Genomic DNA, 20,071 nt, shown 5'->3' on the forward strand with positions numbered 1-20,071 from the left:
CGAGTCACACACACCTAAGCACGGGTTGGAGACCCCGCCAGCCCAAGTCTGACGGGAGATGCAGCCCCGCTGGAGACCAGTATGTCCTAAGGAGTTTTGAAGGTCACACTAGACCTGCTAAAAAGCAGGAGTTGGCCACGTGCCTCCCGTTTGTACGCCTATAGCTGTTTTCAAGGGAGGAAACTCATCCTTGAAACCATACACAACCTTTGCGTTGCAAACCTTGGTTTCCCGCAAATCCATACCGAGGATGAATTTGAGATGAAATTAAAAGCAAAGGATTGTAGAAAGGTGGAATTTTAAGTCTTAAGGGGAGGGAATACAATATGTGAATTCAAAAATAGACACCCTATTTAACTATAGTTTCAGCAGAAGGAATCCATTAAAATATATATAGTATTTCAAATGGCTAAGTTCGCCCATCTCACCTGGCATTCTCGTATTTTATTTATTTGAGGAAACAACTGCCATGTTTGTTTTAACAATTGATTGGCCTTATTGAAGTCCTAGTTATATTTTAATATCCACAAGACACTTCCTTTCCATTCCTAACCTCTTCACTTAATTCAGACTTTTTCTAACAGCCTTTTAACTAATCTCCTTGCCTCCAGGGTCTTTACTGCCAGCCACATGTATGTACACATGTGTATACACACACACACACACTGTCTCTCTCTCTCTCTCTCTCTCTCTCTCTCTCTCTCTCTCTCTCTCATTCTATCTACACTACAAAGTCATTTTCTAAAATCTCTTTTGCCTCTCTGAGATAAAGTCCATCAACTAAGCCTCTCTGCATTTCTGGTTACCTACCACTTCATGGCTGCAAAGGGATCTCTCTATACCAGCCTTCCAGCAAGCAGGCAGGTCTATGGATAGCTATTACCCAAACATACCAAACACAACCCACTTCAGCGCCTCTGCCTTAGAACACCTCCTTGGAATATGCCCTACATTCACCTACACACACATTGAATTGTACCCTTCTCCAAACCTGGCTCAGCTCACTCTTTATAGAAATTCTCCCTGACCACTACAGTTCTAGATAGTTCTTATGCCCCTAGAAAACTGAAAACTAAAGCATTTATTCTCTGGGCACTTGACATAGGCTGCTTTGATTCTCTGTCTCTGTCCCCCCACCCTCTCTCTGAAAATCAAATTTCCAAAAATACTTTCAACTCTTTCTCTTCTTTTCTATACCTTACATATATTAGGTACTCCATAAAGTTTATGGGCAAGAATATATCTAATAATGCAGAACTCCCTACTTTAGTTACCGTCAACCCAATCCATTTTTAGTGCTGAGGCATTTTCATAGTTGAAAATCAATATATACAGAATGAATTATTATGTGGCATTAGAATTTGAATTTTCTGGTTTTCTGCTGCCCACAGTCTGACTTTGAGTTGTCAAAACAGAATCCATAACTGCTCTACAGCCTGAGGAGCTCTGTACACTTGCCTCACAGCAAAACTGGCGAGAATTATCAATACATACATGCATACAACCATTTAAATCTCCAGAAATGGTCCTAAGGACACACAGCAATCAAAAACATTTATTCAAAAAGTCCAATAAAACCCAGTTTAAAAAAAAAAAAAGTGTGAGAGTCTATGGCATTTGAGCCTAAGCCTACTCCGTCCCTCCTTGATTCCAGGTCAGAGAGAGAGAAACTCCACTGACACTTGTAGCCAAGAACTCAGGACTCCCTCTCCATTCACCTCTCAACTGGAGGGTTATCTTGCTGGAAAGGACAAGATTTCAGCATTTACCTTCCTGTCTCCAACTACCTGTTGCTGAAACCAAGTTCTGAGCAAGTATGGTAGAGTCTCAGGCTACCTTCTTTCACCCAGTCCACACTCTTGGGACAAAGGCTATATCTTGGACACAATCCCAAGGGGTTTAATAGATTTGCTCTGCCTTATGAAGAGACAAGCCAAGAGACTGAGACTGCTGCCTCTTCCTACCATGCACCCACTTCTAAGTGGATATGTCTTTCAGAGAAAACAATGTTCACCATTGTCCCTACCCATAACACAGTGCAAAATGAAGTTGAATCCTTACCTCACACCATATACAAAAACTCAAAATAGATCAAAAGTGAAAGAGCTAGAAATATAAAGAGAAAACATAAGAGCAATCTCAGTGAACTTGGATTTGACAATGGATTTTTAGACATGACATCAAAAACATTAGAAACAAAGAAAAATAAGCAAACCTGACTTCATCGAAATTTAAAACTTTTGTGCTTCAAAGGATACTATCAACAAAGTGAGAAAATAACTAAAGAATAGGAGAACATTTTTTTAAAAGGGTAAAGGATCTGAATAGGCATTTTTTCAAAGAGAACAGGAAGCATGAAAAAAAGTTTCAGTGTCATTAGTCATCAGGAAAATGCAAATAAATCACAATGAGCTACTACAATGGTTTGAATGTCCCCTCTAAAACTCATGTTGAAATTTAATTGCCCTTCTAACAGCATTAACAGACAGAATCTTAAGAGTTCTATAGACTCTCATAGGTAGGATTGTGCCACAAGAGTATGTTGACTCTCCTTTGTTCTCTCTTGGCCCTCTTCCTTCTACCATGTTACGACACAGCAAGAAGACCCTCACCAGATGCCAGCGCCTTGATTGTGGACTTCCCAGCCTCTAGAACTATGAAAAAATAAATTACTCTTCATTAAAAATTACCCAGTCTCCTGTATTGTGTTATAGCAGCACAAAACAGAGACAGCTAACACTTTACACCCAACTAGGATAATGTCAATGTTGGTAGGGACTTACAGAAATTAGAACCACAATATACTGCTTAAAAGAGTATAAAATGGTATAGCAACTTAAGTCTGGTATTTACTCAAATGGTTTTAAATAAGTTATATGACCCAGTGATTCCACAAGTCACATACTGTGATCGCCTTTATCTGAAATGTTCAAAATAGGCAAATCTATAGAGACAAAAAATAGATTAGGGTTTGGAGGCTTGGAAGATATTGAGGTAACAGCTAAAATATAAGACATTTTGTTTGATATGAATAAAAGCCTCTAAAAATGAGCACAGTGATGGTTGCACACATCTATGCACATATTAAATGCCACTAGATTAGCAGAGCACAGTAGCTACACCTGTCTTTGCTACCGGGTAGGCTGAGGAAGGAGGAGCACATGATCCCAGGAGTTCAAGACCAGCCTGGGCAACATATCAAGACCCCATCTCAAAAAAACAAAACAAAAAGAAACCTCACTGAATTGAATTGTATACTATAATTGGGTGAATTGTAAGAGACATGTGAATTACATGTTAATAAAACTGATATATTTTTTTAGAATCTTCAGATCTTTAAAAAAATAATAACACAAGCTGGGCATAATGTGGTGACACATGCCTATAATCCCAGTGACTTGGGAGGCAGAGGCAGAAGGACTACAAATTTAAGCTAGCCTCAGCAATTTAGCAAGACCATCTCAAAATAAAAAAAAAAAAAAGGAATTTAAAAGGGCTGGAAATGTTGTTCAGTGTTAGAGCACTGCTGGATTCAATCCCCAGTGCCACACACAAAAAACACACAAACAAAAACCTTAAAATGGATTGTAGGCCTATGTGTAAATGGAAAAGTTTAAAACTTCCAGGAGAAAATCTACATGACTGGTTGATGATGAGGTTTTACTTTTTATTATCTCCTTGACACATCATGTACAAACTAATGGGGTTTGCTGTGATATTTCCACACATGCATATATTGTGCCTTGATCATGTCCACCTTCCCTTGTATCTTCTCTTCCCCTTCCCTCTCATCTCCCATCCAGCCCCCTTCTCATTCCCTGTGATGATGAAGCTTGAAATATACAACCACCTAAAGCATGATTCAAGAAATTAAAATTTTTATATTGGACTTAATTAAAATTAAAAACTTCTGCTCTGTGAAAGACCTTGTTAAGAAAATGAAAAGTCATGCTACATACAGGGAGAAAAAAAACCACTGAACACAAATCTGATAAAGAACTTGTAAAAAAAAAAAATATGAGCAGTTCTCAAAACTCAAGAAAATAAACAACCCAATTAAAATGACAAAAAATTTGAACAGACGTCTTACCAAGAAGTCAGAACTCAGAGAAGCCATATAGAGAAGCATATAAAAGATGCTCAACATCATTTATTATTGGGATACTAATTAAAATAATAATGTAATACTACTACATACCTATCAGAATGGCTTAAAAAAAGAAAACTGACACTGTCAAATGCTTATAAAGACAAGAAGCAACAGGAACCCTATTCACTACTGATGGGAATACTAAAAGAAGGAATACCCGCTTCAAAAGACAGTTTGGCAGCTTTGCTTTTTCTTCTTCTATTTTCTTTTTCTTTTTTGTTTTTTGTTTTTGGACACAGGGCCTATCTTGGAATCCTTCTGCCTCAGCCTCCCAAGTAACTAGGACTACAGGTATGCACCACCACATACCTTGGCTTGGTTTGGCAGTTTCTTTCATTTTCTTTTTCTTTTTTTAGAATATTCTTCTATATTCTTGTATATATTTATATACATTTATATATATATAAATGAATGTTCTTGTACACATGTATATATATATAAATGAATACACAATATACTATATATATATATATATATACATATGTATTCATCATTGATGGACCTTACTTTTTTATATGCTGTGCTGAGAATCGAACCCAGTGCCTCAGACATCCAAGGCAAGTGCTCTACCAGTGAGCTACAACTCCAGCCCCATTGGCAGTTTCTTAATAAGCTAAATCATCTTATCATGCAGTCCAACAACTGGGCACCTAAATATTTGTGCAACTAATATGGAAACTATGTCCACTCAAAAACCAGCAGGCAAACGTTTATGCAGCTTTATTAATGCTAGCCCCAAACTGGAAGTAACCAAATCGTCTTTCAGTAGGTTGAATGGATAAACAAACTGTGGTATAACCATGCAATGGAATCCTATTCAGCTAACAAGCCCTAAAAAACCATAAACCTCAAATGAATCTTGCTAAGTGACAGAAGCAGTCTGAGATAATATATTCTACAATTAGAGTTCTATGAGCCAAGAAAAGACAAAGGTATAAATAGATCACTGGTTCTGGAGGAAGTGATAGAGATGAAAAGTTGAATAGGTGAAGCATAGGGGATTTTTTTAGGGTGATGAAACTATTCTGTTTAACACTGTAATAATGATGTTACGCACCTGTCCAAACCTCTAAAACTTTACAAAACAGTGAATCTTGATGTATACAAATTTTTAAAAAATCATTCAGGAAGATGGGAGGTTCCAGGATATAATTCAGAATGACCCCCTCCAAAATATGTATAGATGTGTGTGTGTGCATGCATGCATATATAGCTGTATTACAAATACTTGACATGACATCATTGAAGGGCATGAGGAAAAGGGTGTTGACCTCAGAAACTTAGCAAAGCCCTAATTTTTATTTTGAGACAAGATCCTGTCTCAAAATAAAAATTAAAAATGGCTGGGGTTGAAGCACCCCTGGATTCAATCCCTGGCACCAAACAATCAAACAAAAACCCTGCAAATGTCATCAAAAACAAGGCAAGTGTGAAAAGGTGTCAGAGTCAAAATAAGCCTAAATGTAATATATATCCTGGATGGAATTCTGGAATAGAATAAGGACAGTAAGTAAAAACTAAGAAAATGAACTTCAGTTAATAATGATGTATCAGTAGTGGCTAGTTAATTATGAAAACTGTACACACTAAGGTAAGATGTTAGTAGCAGGGGAAACTAGGTGTGGAAATCTCTACCTTTACAATTTTTCTATAAACCTAAAACTATTCCAAAATAAATTTTATTTTTAAAAATTTAAATTCTAAAATTTTAGAGCCAGAAGGGAATTCAGTAACCATTTAGAACAAATCCCACATGCAGCAAATTAGAAAATAAAGCTCAACAGAATATATTGCTCAAGAGCAAGTAATTGCTGCTATACTGTTTTATCAAATAGTGAATGCTGTCAAATGACTGTTAGCTTAGAATATCATTTGTATTTATAAAAATAATTAGCCAACATTTTATTGAGTCCCAGAGACTATTCTAAGGACTTTCTAAGTAGTAGGTACTTTTAGCATTTCATTTCACAGATTAGATATAATTTGTGTAGAATTTTTTTTAAATGATACACACATGCACAATCCTGGTACAAGTATAGAATATGCCTGGAAGGAGACCTGGGAAATCAATTGTATCTTTTGTGTTTTTATGCCAGGAACATACAAAACCACAAGTCACACATACACTTATCTGCCTATTACAGATTTGTATAATTAATCTTTACATTTATGTCCAAACAGCTGTGGTATAAATGTTCTGAGTTTTTGTCTTTTTTTTTTTTGGCAGTGCTGGGGATCAAACCCAGGGCTTTGTGCTTGCAAGGCAAGCACTCTACCGACTGAGCTATCTCCCCAGCCCAAGTTTTTGTCTTTTTCTAAAGAATTTCTTGCGGCTGGGGAGATAGCTCAGTCGGTAGAGTGCTTGCCTTGTAAGCATCAAGGCCCTGGGTTCGATCCCCAACACCCCCCCCCCCAAAAAAAAAAAAAAGAATTTCTTTAGCATTATCATTCTCCCAATGTCCTGGTCCAAACATGGAAAATCTGTTCAAAAGGTGCAAAAGTCATGACCTTCAGGATATTAATGATTATTGTTATCAGAAACTGAATTTAAAATGTTTACTTTCCTAAACAACTTACGCTCTAGAAACCCAACGAAAACACTCTTCTCAAGGTATAATTTTCAAGGGTCCAAATGATTCAGATGGTAATGGAAGTAAAATTCAAGTTGTAAGTATAATCACTGTGAAGATGGATCACACACATCTTTTAAATGGTGAATAATATTGAATTACATCAAGATGCTATGTACTAATTTAAATGTTTTAATCCAAATTTCTTTTCCCAGGCATTCTGCCATCTTTGTTATGGTAACAATTCTAAAATCTTCACGTATTATGAAACCATTGTAGCCTGACATTCTGGTTGAGGTTATGGCTCTGTACCCTTGTCTTTCCACTCCCAGGCCCAGGTAAGGCAGCAGCCACCATGTGGGACGTATTAGCTCTGAAGAGGGTAGACGCCAGAGAGCTATGCCTGTTAAGCTTCTGCTCCTATGTGGGCATCTGTGGCTTCTGCTCATCTCTCGGTCTACACATGACATTCAACCAATCCCCAAGTCTCCAGGAGTCAAGGATGTAGGCAGATATGTGCAATCCTTATAGAACAGGGGACATTACTCTATTGTCATGCATATCTAAACAGAACAAATTTTTTAAAGGGATAAAAAAAGGGGACATTAAAAAACTGCAAACTACAATTCAACCATCCTCAGTAATGATAACTTGGATACACTGCAGTTATAAAATCTGATTACCTCTATTCTTCATTGCCTTCATTCTGCCATTTTGGGTGTTTATAAAATTTATGCAATTTTTTTTAACTTTTTAAGAACATATTCTAAAAGTTGAAATAAGATGCTGAATGGTGCAAATATTAAATATTAAAATTCTAATTTTCCTATTTTTCTATGATGTACATCTTCTTGCCACATGTCAAAAAGAAATGTACTGTGTGCTTCTTTCTGCCTGTGCTGCAATCCCTGAGCTTAGAGATGGCTATTATTTGATAAGCACTAGAGACATGTTTTGAAAGCAAAACAAAATGAATCACTGAACTTCTTGACACTTATCAACTGGGGTCTAGGTCCCTTTGTCCCTTGGTAGTTAAAGTGATGCCATATTCCTTCTTTTCTAAGTCAACTTGGATTTTAAGATGTATTAGACTAAATAGCCTTAAGAAAATAAAATGAAATCCTACAATAAATTCTCAGATTTCAGAAATGTTAAAATGGAATGATGATGAAAAATCACATGATTCAGAAAAGGTCAAAGAAACTCAAATTTATTGAACACCAGGCACTGTGAAGTTCCATGCAGCTTTCTGTTAGATCCATTTTCTTTTTTTATGTGCCTATGCTAGGCCCTGGGAAAACAATGAATAAAACATAGCTCTAAGTTCCAAAGGTTTACAGACCTAGTCCAGATAGTAATACTTTCAAATACAAAAAGCAAAACCCTACCCAACAATAGTTTAGATAAATAAGGTTAACAGAGAAGAATTTTACTTTCTTCCACATGTGAAATCCAGAGGAAGATAATCTAGAACTGGTACAATCACTTAAAAAAATCTTAAGTAAACGGGCTGGGGTTGTGGTTCAGTGGTACAGCACTTGCCTAGCATGTGAGAGACACTAGGTTGATTCTCAGTCCCGCATAAATAAATAAAATAAAGGTTCATCAACAACTAAAAAAAATTAAGGAACAGGCACCTTCAAACTTCCTCAACCATCATACTTTCTCCCTCATGTTCGCAGTACTAAATCTCCTGGCACTGAATCTGCTTTCTAAGCCAAAAGATATGGAAAGAGTCATTTTCTTTAAATTGTTTTATCATTAACATTTATTGATGAGATGGATAAAAACATACTTAACAGTAAGATACCAAACTGATAGCCAGACTTTAAAATGTATAAAACATCCTTCTTTAAAATTTTTAAAAATTTTTTTACAAGGAACCCTATGATAATGGTCACTTACATCCTGTCATTCACATAACAGCATTAGAGATCACAAGGGTTGAATCCAAAACTGAAGTGCCTTAAGTAGGACAGAGGCAATAGCAGAATAATATGCTGAGAAAGGACTCTTAAGAGCAATAGAAAATTCTCACCACAAAATTGTACCTGAGTAACATAAATAGGTGAAGTGTCTTGTTTTTGTTTTCTTTTTCCTTCTGGTCAAAAGAGCCTCTTCAAAGTTTTTTCTTTCCTCCTATAAGTTCTCCCCAGGACCTCTGACCTAAATCTTATTGGCCGAAGCTGTGTCATGTGGCTAACCCTGACTACGATGGAATCTGGGAAGGTAAGTACTATTATCTTGTTTACTGACTTCCATATAGAGCAATCTAAATAAGGAGGTGATTGAAAACACATGTTGAATGAGCCAAACTATAGCGACTGCCACAGAGACCGATCCATAAACAGCTCATTCCAATGCAACATGGCAAATGTTACAAGATTCTTCAGAAGCACAATATTTTTTTGGGACCAGTGAAATTTGGGATGACATTTGATAACTAGATGGACAAAAAGCATTTCAGTCAGAAAAACATATAACAGGGTCAAATAGGTATGAAAAATAAAAATTGGTACCTGAGGAATTTTGAGTTGGGGGTTAAAATCTAGCATACGTGAGAATAGAAGAGGTTAGAAAGATTGCTAAGACGGGTGGGGAGAAAGTTCAACGGCAGGATGTTTGCCTAGCTTGATTGAGGCCCTGGGTTTAATCCCCAATACCTAACATATGATTCCAAAGCATTTAGCCCTTATCCGAAATACAACAGAACCTAGAGCTCAGGCCAGATTTTTTCTCAGCAATCTTGGCTCATGCAGAAACCGGGTTTTGCCTGGGCCCCAGGTCCACAGTCCTCAATTCAGAACTACTCTCATCTTGATGTCACTTACTTCTTCCTAACAGCAACCTTGAATTTAGCTCTTTTCTGTTCGTAAAACAGTACTCTGGAAGCTTTGCTGAGTTTCCATTTCTGCAGTGTTTGACTCCATCTATATGAGAACCACACTGATTCTCAGAATGAGCTCATCTATTTATCTCAAGCTCTGGACTCCTCAATCTACCTGTGTTGACAGAGCTAATTGCACTACAATGTACATATTAAATAGATCTATCCAGTATTCTGCTTTTCATGTATTACCATTCTCATATCTGAAGGCATTTTATACCCAGTAAACCATTTGGGACCCCATCCATCTCACAGTGATATATGGCAAAAGGAGGTAAAGAAACTGGAACTCTGATGAATTACTAATAGAAATGTAAAAATTGTTCAGTTGTGGAAAAATGTGTCAGCTCCTCAAAAGGTTAAGTGTAGGATTAACATATAATCCAGCATGTCCATTCTTAGGTGTATATCCAAAAGAACTGAAAATTGTTACTCAAATCTACATATTCATAGCATTGTTCACAATAGTCAAAAGGTAGAAACAGCCCAAATATTCATCAATAGGTGAATGGATAAACTATATGTAAAATGTAGTATTACTATACCATAAAAAGAAATAAAGTCTTAGTACACACTATAATAGAAATGGACAGCAAAAACATTATACTAAGTAAAAGTCATTAAATCAAAGAAGCCAGACACAAAAAGTTCTGGTTTTTGAATCAGAGGTAACAATTGTACAACATTGTGAATGCCATGACATTGTTTACTTTAAAATGCTTAATTTTGTTATGTGAATCTCACCTTAAAAAAAATGGAGCTGGCTCTGTAGACCAAAATGTTAACAGTAAAGATCATTTTCCTGCTTTGAAGGTATTGGAAAGCCTTTATTTTCACCATTAGGATATTAAATGGTATAAATAAGAACATAACCAAATCCTCATTCCTTGTAGTCTTTGTACGGGAATATCCACCCAATTTTTCTTTTTTCTTTTTCTGTTCACCTTTCAATATTTTCCCCTTCATTAAATATCCATTACTAAAGATGGGCAGAGAAGTGGATAGTAAATGGAAAAAAAATGTAACCTTGTTAACTATAAACACCTCTAGCATGAAGAAATGTATTACTGAAATGTAGGCATGGGGTTAAAAATCAGTAAAATGGAGCTGGATGCAGTGGCACAACCCTGTAATTCCAGCGGCTCAGGAGGCCAAGGCAGGAGGATCACAAGTTCAAAGCCAGTCTCAGCAATTTAGTGAGGTCCTAAGCAACTCAGAGAGACGCTGTCTCAAAATAAAAAATAAAAAAGGGCTGAAGATGCGGCTCAGTGTTTGGGTGCCCCTAGGTTCAATCCCTGGTATCAAAGAAACAAAAACAAACAGAACAATAAAATGGAATTATGGGGATGAACAAGAATCTTGCTTCATCTGTTAAGCAATTTCACTATGGTTTAGCAAAGATCAAAAGACTGCTACTGGACTACAGATATTTTTCTCAGAACTCTTGGGCCAATTTTATTTATAAAATAAAGTTCCACGTGTATGATACTCAGAATTCATTGTACATTTTTAGCCATGTGTATTAGTTTCCTAAGACTATGTAACAAAGTACCATAAACTTGGAGACTTAAAATGAGAGAAGTTTATTTTCTCACAGTTCTGCAGACTAGAAGTCTGAAATTGAAGTGTTAGGTGGGTTATGATCCTTCTGCAGTCTCTAGGGAGGAATCCTTTCCCTCTTTCAGATTCTGGTGGTCTCATGCAGTCCTTGCTTTATGGAAGCATAAGTTCAACTTCTGCCTCCATCTTCACATGACTGTTCACTGGGTGTCTTAGTGTCTTAAGGACCTCAGTCACTGGATTAAGAACCCACTCTAATTCCAAGATGATTTCTACTCAAGATCCTTAAACTAATTATATCTGCACAGACTAGTTCCAAATAAGGTTACATTCTGACATTCCAGGGAAACATGAATTTGAGGGGTACTATTCATCTTTTCTATATACCATGCAAGCAGAAATAGATCCAGTAAAGTGTTAAAAAAATAAATAAAAAACAAAAAATAAAAAAACTTCCAAATTCAAATTTAGCTGGATAAAATTAAGAGTAATTTTTCCTCTGGGGAAAATTTTTAAAATTTTTAATCTTCAAAAGAAAACTAAACCAAACAACAAAAATTAAATGAGTCCTCCTTTTATTTACTGACTGAAATTGATATAAATAAAATTACCTTTTAATATAAACAAATGATAATTCAGCTTTGTCAGCATATTGACAATTCAGTATGATTCTCTCCTGGAACTCAGAAGCCCTAACAATTAAGAATAGATTTTTTTTTTAAATCCACAAACCATTTTTACTAATTTTTTTGTAGCACTGGGATCAATCTCAGGGATGTGCACATGCTCTACCACTGAGCTACAGTGCCAATCCAATCTCATTTATTATATTTATTTATATATATAGGCAGTACTGGGGATTGAACCCAGGGTGTACTACAACTCAGACCTTTGTATTTTATTTTGAGACAGGATCTCTCTAAATTGCCCAGGCTGGCCTAAAACTTGCACTTAAAATAGTAAAAAAATGACAATTTACTTGCAAATAATTTCAAACGGTGAATGATAAATATTATAATTACTTAATGTGCAGGTAATTTTCTAGATAAAGTACCAAATTAGGCAATATTGGTGGGCTGTACATTTTTCAAACTATATGAACATATTCCACTTCATGTATTTTAATACCAACAGCATTTTTCTATATTAAAATTCTTATAAATTTTCAGGAATTCTTACTAATGTACCAAGATTTCATATGAAAAAAGTTATTTTTAAAAATTTTGATATTGAAACAGTAAGTGTGAACCCAATGTAGAAATCTCAAGTTAGACCATTACTTTGGTGAAAACATTTAGTTATAAATATCTTAAATAAATATAATCCATAAAATCATGGAAAGAAAAAAACCACCTTGCCATTCTTATTAATAGTAAAAGAATCAGGTCAATACAGATTTAATATAATTTTTATACCGCCAATCTGCAACACAGTATTCCTTATAATGGCAAAAATAAATTTTTAAGAGGAAGAAATTTCTGCATATATAAATTTTCACAGATAAATGCCAATATAGACTATTTATATACATGTCATATGTTTCATTATTCCAAAACTACATTAGCTAAACTTAACTGGTCGATTCCAATTTAGTGGGTATGCAGTATTTATACTGGTTCAAAGGCTTATAATGAAGTAAATTTTCCCAATTAAGGTCACAATTAAATATAAAATATTTATACAAATGATAAAACAAATTTATTATATATAGTTTGAAAGAAAATGTAAAATTATATATATAGATAAATATTAACTTGAATTACCAAAAGCAGCTTTGGACATTTTTTACATTTTCTTTTTTTAAAGAACAGATAATTTGTCTCTGAGAAGTAAGGTGCCATTTTAGAATGTAAGTGCATAGCTGATTTCCTATGGAAGGAAAATATTAAATGAAAAAGTAAACATGAGGCGTTGAAGGTTACAAATTTCTTTTGTTATCGTAGTGAAATAATACAACAGAAACTAAGTTTTCAAATACTGCTTGTTTTCATTTTTTAAATATAGGCCAGGTATTATATACAGTATTTTGTTCTAGAACAAAGTTTCTTTGAAAAAGGAACATCCTTATAATCAAATTTCTGTAAATAAATAACAAAATTTCTAGAACTGTCTTCAAATGGATTCTTAGTAGAAAGATTATTTTCTTTAAAAAACAAAGATAGAAATATAGCATCCATGCGAAAATGTTTTAACTTTTTAAAAATTAAACTTATATCCATTATTTTTCCCAGTCTAAATATCATTTATCTATAAGTATATGGATTTGCACTTTCAATTTTGTGCTATGTAAAAAGTTGGTAGGTGATAAAGTAGTGTGCAAATTTTGAATAGAGAAAACAATCCTTAGTTTTCTACCAACTTCTACAGTATGTGGATTCTACTAGCTATAAACTAATTTAAAACATGGGCTTCAGAAAATCTGACTGAACTGTCTATCAATCCATTGCCTTCTATCAAATCATCGCCTGCTATTATTCCAAAAGTTCAGAATTACTTGTGAAAGGAGATGATATTTTTCAACAGTTTGGCACAATGACATCTTAGGAATGGTATTTGAATCACTTCTTTTAAAATAACAACACATCAATTAAAAACAAACTTATCATCCATGCTTGTTTTATATCACATCAAATTATTAGGTATGTCTCATGGCTCAAATTCAGGTATAATCCACAAAAAGGAAACACAGAATCTCTGCACACCACACCACAGGAAGTAAAATAAATGGACCATATCTTCACTAGACAATGGCCAAAGTGATTTGTTAAGGTCATTAGTGGCAATTTTAAATACAAAGATGCTTGCAGAAAAGGAAATGTTTTTCCCCAGGGAATGGAAATGTTTTATGGGCATTCTTTAGCCCAGGGTGGGCATGAGTAGGGAACTGGCTCACACATCTGCATTTACACGGTTTTTGCTGTTAATAAGGAAAACATTTTTGTTCCTTCCAAATTCTCTTGCTTCTGTAGACAATTATATGCTAATTATTACTCAACATAACACTGTGAGCAAAACTGACAGCACTGCAAATACAACTGCAATTTAAAGAGCCAAAAGGAAGTATGTTGACAAACTAAATGCTTACACAAAAAAAGATGTTTGCTTTTTAAAACAACAGTGTGTGGGAAATGGTAAAAAAAAAAAAATGTGGATGAAAAACACTTAAAGGTCTTCAATGCTCTCATCAAGACATTTTAGGGGGAAACAATGGTTTCTTTAAAGTAAAATGTTTACACTTCTATCTCATATTGTTTAGTGTTATAAGGCTACTTATTGGGTGTCCAAATTCACAGAGAAACATTTGAAAGTATGACAAAACTAAGTGGAAGCATCTTTAAGCTGACGCTGACTTCAAACAAATTGGACTGAAAAAAACTTTTATGGCCTTTAGAGTAAGTTAGGTTTTTGTGCTTTATTTATTCATGGTCCTTTTGAGTTCGGAGGGAAGTTTCCTTTTAATATTTTCAGATTAGAATCACAAGGGTTGAGTGACATGTATGAAGACTTCCACGAAAATGCTTGGTTTATCTCTAAAGGAGAGGTTGCTGATGGTAATTTGTTTGCTGCTGTGCAACCGACTGAGCTGGAACTGCCATGGGAAAGCCTGCCAGGTGCGGCAAATTGGAAGTAGTGTTCTGGTAAGATGACATATCCACAGACATCCCCATCTGCTGTGAGTAAGCAGCTGTACCAGTAGCTGACTGAAGGTTAGAGTTCTGGTTCATATAAGGAGAATTGGAAATAGTATCTTGTCCAGTGCTACAAACAAAATTTTAAGAAGAAAATCATATTTACTTTGCATTATCTAGATTATGGTCATAGATCAATCAACATGACAAAAATGACTTTTCAATCTTTTTAAGTTTATGTAGCTCTGCTGTTCTGGTTATGAGTTAAACACTCCAACTACCAAATACTGTTAATATAATTTTTATATTTGGTAAGAAGAGTGCTCAAAAAGCAAGAGAATATGAAATTATAAGTCTTATTTAACATGCTTTCTTGGAATTCTCTCACCAAAAACACTTAAAAACTGAGAAGATGCAAACTGTTCTGTCTGTGGCCAACTCCAACAAGAACAGAGACTTGGTTCAACACACACTTTCCAGTCCAAATTCTCCCTTTCCCATCTTCCAACCCAGCACCTACTCCTTCTCTTCTCCACACCCTTCAAGCTTTCCTTTGAAAGGAACTTTTCACTTTCAAAGAGAGAACAATGTAATCTGCAAACCACCCTGAATCCTTGAGACAGTTCAGAACAGTGCTTTACTTATTACTACATATAAACACCAAACTAAGTTGAAAAATCACACCAAATTTCAGAATTGTTTCTTCCTATAACTAATATGACATACACTTCTTTTAAAATATATTTAATTTTAATTGGGTGCACACCTATAATCTCAGCTACAGGGGAAACAAGCAGGAGGATCACAAGTTGAAGGCCAGAATGGGCATCTTAGTGAGACCATGTCACCCAGAGCCTCTGGGTTCAATCCTCAGTGACAAAACAGAAAAAAAAAAAAAAAAAATTATACCAAATGCACTGCTAGCAATACAGGAGAATTAATGTCAACACTACACCAGTTTTTTCTCCATATTTTTAGTGTCACTTAGAATAACAAAATTTTATATTTTAATTTAATCAAATACCAATATAAAAAGGCTTATTTAATTTTTAGGTAATGTCTAAAACTCATAATCATAAAATATAAGAATCTTAGAGATCATTAAGATCTAAACGATCTAAGATTCAAAAGAATCTTAGAGATCATTATACACAAATATTTTCTGTGATAAAACAAAGTGAATACAGGAAAAATTTAAAACATGATTCTGAGAAGTGTTTGTATAAAAAAATTAAACCATAAATTCCACAGCTCAAACATACTTCCTTTTAAAGGATAAAGTAACAACAGTTTTCTAATATTTAGGAGTATAAGCAGATAAATAAGTTTGGGACTTTTTCACTAGGTTGATAACAGCACAGTGCTGAAGCACAACGAGGGCTTGTTCATAAAGGAGAGCAAGCTTCATTTTGCTCTAGGGAACTAAACTTAGGCTTGTATCTGGGCAACCATCACAACATGATTAGCAAGGTTAAGGGCAGCACCACTCTAGTTCATAGGACTATGAGTGAGCATTTCTATATCATTGTGTGTGTGTGTTTGTGTGTGTGTGTGTGAGCACGCGGTACTAGGGATTGAACCAAGGAGTGCTGTACCACTGAGCTTTATCCCCAGCCCTTTTTGTTTTGAGACAGGATCTCCCTAAGTTTCCCAAGTTGGCCTTGAATTTGTGATCCTTCTGACTCAGTCTCCCAAGTAGCTGGGATTACAGGCAAGCACCACCATACTCACATTATGATTTCATTCTATTTTATTATTTTTTTAATTTTTAAAATTTTATCTGTTCTAAATAGTTGTACATGACAGTAGAATGCATTTATACATTATGATAGATCATACATAAACAGAGTGTGATCTCTCATTTTTCTGATTATACATATTGTAGAATCACATCGGTCATGTAGTCATATATGTACATGAAGTAATAATGTCTGTTTCACTCTACCATTATTCCTTCTCCTCCCTTCATTCCTTTTATGATTTCATTTTAAAAGTAAAAATTGGAACTATTATTACAAAGAGAAGGGTCAGTATATTCCGATTCAAAGTCTGTGAAAAATTAACACGACTCTCAAAAACTTACCTTAAATATGGAGTTTGAGTAGGTTGTGTTGTTACCGAGGAATTTACACTTGGAGGCAGAGATCTCAGTGAACCAATATGATCCGGTCCTAGGCTGTAGTTTTGGGCAACAGTTACTTGGTGAATGTTTTGACCCATGTAGTTTCCACCATGTGATTGAACTGGATATGTCTATTTACCAAAAAGAAAAAGTTGACTCAATGCTGTTCCAAACATCTACCTAAGATATCTAAATATTTTAAGACTTAAAGGAAAGAAAATTTTTTAATTCTTTGGGAACCAATCTGATTTCACCAATCTATCCACCTTCAAAAAGTAGAGCTTCCGAACTCTCACAGTGCCAAATCTACAAAAATCTATGATTTGCTTGGTTGGTCTTTTACTTTGCAGAGGTTGGGAGAAAGAAAGGAGAGAGGTAGTTTATTTTTAAGTAGTAGGCTGAAATCTATCCAAACTGCCTATTACTCAGTAACATGTCTTGCTATATAGTCAAAGAACACTCTCATGAAGGGAAGTCCAACATCACTGCAAGTCACTGTGAGAATGATGACCTTCATCCAACTCCTTCCTATAGAAGAGGGTGAAAAAGAAATGGTATCAAGATGCCAGGCCCTCTCTGGCAATATCTACTGTTATCACTGCTCTGGTTTTAAATTAGTTACTTCCTTCCTCCTTATTTCCTACCTTTCTTTCTTTGCAATACTGGGGATTGAACCCACAGGTACTCTACCACTGCCTACATTCCTAACACTCCCACCTCTTCTTTTTTTTTTTTTTTTTTTTTTTTTTTTTTTGGTACTGGGGTGCTTAACCACTGAGCCACATCCACAGTCCTTTTTTAAAATTTTATTTAGAGACAGGGTCTCACAGAATTGCTTTGAGCTTCCCTAAGTTGCTGAGGCTGGTTTTGAACTTGGAATCATATATCAGTCTCCTGAGCCGCTAGGATTACAGGACTGCGCCACTGCCTACACGTTTTTTTTTTTTTTTTTTTTTAAATTTGGAGACAGAGTCTAAGTTGCTCAGGTTGGTCTTGAACTTTGATCCTCCTGCCTCAACCTACTGAGTTGCTGGGATTATAAGCGTGTGCCTGTAAATTATGCTATTTTAAAAGCAATGATTGTTCACATGAAAATTTAGTGTGTCAGAAATGTCAAATAAACTATATTACATGCAATCACATTACCTCCTTAGGAAACATGAAACAACTTACAGATTGGAAGAATAAAATCTTCTGCAGTTTAGGGTTCCTGAATGGTCTTCAAAGATACAAATAGATTTTTCAAACTGGAATATGAACTTTTGAGTATTTCAAAAAAAATTATGTGCAAGCAGTATAAATAGAGATTATGTAAAGAATCAAACTGACAGAAAATCAACTTTAAAGAAATTAGTTGCACGGAATGTGGTGGCACATGTCTATAATTCCAGCGACTAAGGAGGCTGAGGCAGGAAGATTTCAAGTTCAAGGCCAGTCTCAGCAACTGTCTCAAAATAAGAAATAAAAAGGGGTGGGAATGGAGCTCAGAGGTGAAGTACCCATGTACCAAAACAAAAGAAACACAACTAGTTGCACTTAGCAAAATACAGATTGGAGATTGTAAATAAAATACAACTTAACACAAAAACCTGATCCATGAATGACAAATAACCCTTTATAAACAAGAGGTGAACATCCGGTTCTATTATACAATGGCGTACACATTTCTATTTTGTTCCATTTTCGTAGCAGCAGCAAACAACTCTGAAAGCCAGCAATACTGAATGACTGGCAGTCTTTCCGCACCCAGAAATCCTTCCTACATTCAAAGGAAATTATCAAAAATTCAGGGTATGGCATATTTGATAAATGCATCTTGTCTGATGTGACTGTTACCACAGTAACCATTCTTTTTCTTAACAATTATGTTGTGTTAAGTCATCTAATCTATGTACCCACATGCTACCTTTTCCCCTTGGTGTCTCCTTCACACATTCCTTTACATACCAGCTTTCATAAATTATCATAAAATTTGCTCATCCAAGATCATTTTGAATTTGTTAACGAGCTAAAATTTGAAAGTCTTCAGAATGGGGATACTGATAAATATAAGTACTCATGTTATCTGACAAGCACAAAAAAATGTGAGAAGTATTGCAAAAAAAAATGCTGTTTACAGATAGCTTACGGTATCTATATCTCATAGACCTATATCATATCTTTGTTATGCATGAATTTTTTTAACATTAAGTCATGCAATAACAAAAAAATATAAAACATGTTCTGAGAACAAAAGTTCATTAATTGTTATGATTATACAAGTTAAAGAAATCTTGAAAAAGATTTTTTTTTTTTTTGGGTACTGGGGATTGAACCCAGGGCCTTGTGCTTACAAGGCAAGTACTCTACCAACTGAGCTATCTCCCCAGCCCAAAAAAGATTTTTAAAGAAATGTTCAATCTTCTTTTTTGTTTTTCACTCCAGATTTAATGTATCTTTATTACTTCCACCATCACACATGAAAGAATTTCCAAACGTTCAATCTTCTTACTGAACAGCAGGAACAGCACTAGTACCTCATCCAAAGAACTTCTGATACACCAGATCCTAAATCAAATGACGTGTAGTTTATACTTACAAAAGGATTTACATTTAAAGATTTATGCTTTATTTTTACAAAAGTACACGAAGAACCAGAATACACCTCGTATATTTAATACTCTTTCCATTCATGATAAAATTGAACTAACATGTTTTTGTAATGTATCAGTAACTAATTGTCCTGGTAAACATTAATGGTTTAAGCCAATATTTCTAGAAACAATCAAAGATTAATTTTATAATTTTAATCAGGTACCATAGAGATTTCATCACTTCAAAACATTTTTTTTTTTTTTTTAATTTACAACTATAACTTTGAAAACATGTTCTCAGAAAACATGCTCACCTGCACTGGAACTCCAGCTGATGTAGACGGATAATGTGCTGGAGGATGGAGTTTTGAATAGACTGAATACACTGGTGCTTCATTCACTAATTTGTTATATAGTTCCAGAGCTTCCAGGACTTTTACATTCAATTCAGACAATTCTGAATGTTTCCTGATACAGAAGAAAAGCATTTTCATACTCTTCTCATTTTAAGTATGTATTTAACAATGTAAATTATTTTTTAAATTTAGCACATTCTCTATTCATACTTTAAAAGGTTCTT

At 34.9% G+C, this 20,071-nt stretch overlaps 1 protein-coding gene across 4 annotated transcripts in view; it reads right to left on the bottom strand.

Moving 5' to 3' along the window:
- Window positions 1-7,919: 7,919 nt before the first annotated feature.
- Stam2 (signal transducing adaptor molecule 2) overlaps window positions 7,920-20,071 on the bottom strand; it is a 50,467-nt gene continuing 38,315 nt past the window's right edge. For 3 of the 4 annotated variants that reach the window (XM_047545255.1, XM_047545254.1, XM_047545256.1), the window contains 3 exons: window positions 19,806-19,959; window positions 16,880-17,049; window positions 12,558-14,926 (listed from right to left, as the gene is read on the bottom strand). In XM_047545255.1, the coding sequence (XP_047401211.1) occupies window positions 14,698-14,926; window positions 16,880-17,049; window positions 19,806-19,959 (553 nt within the window). In that variant the 3' untranslated portion in view covers window positions 12,558-14,697. Of the gene's footprint in view, window positions 8,012-12,557; window positions 14,927-16,879; window positions 17,050-19,805; window positions 19,960-20,071 lie in introns of those variants that run through there. The other variant, XM_047545257.1, reaches the window with a different exon arrangement.

The sequence above is a fragment of the Sciurus carolinensis genome, chromosome 3, assembly GCF_902686445.1.
Source record: "Sciurus carolinensis chromosome 3, mSciCar1.2, whole genome shotgun sequence".
Classification (NCBI taxonomy): domain Eukaryota; kingdom Metazoa; phylum Chordata; class Mammalia; order Rodentia; family Sciuridae; genus Sciurus; species Sciurus carolinensis.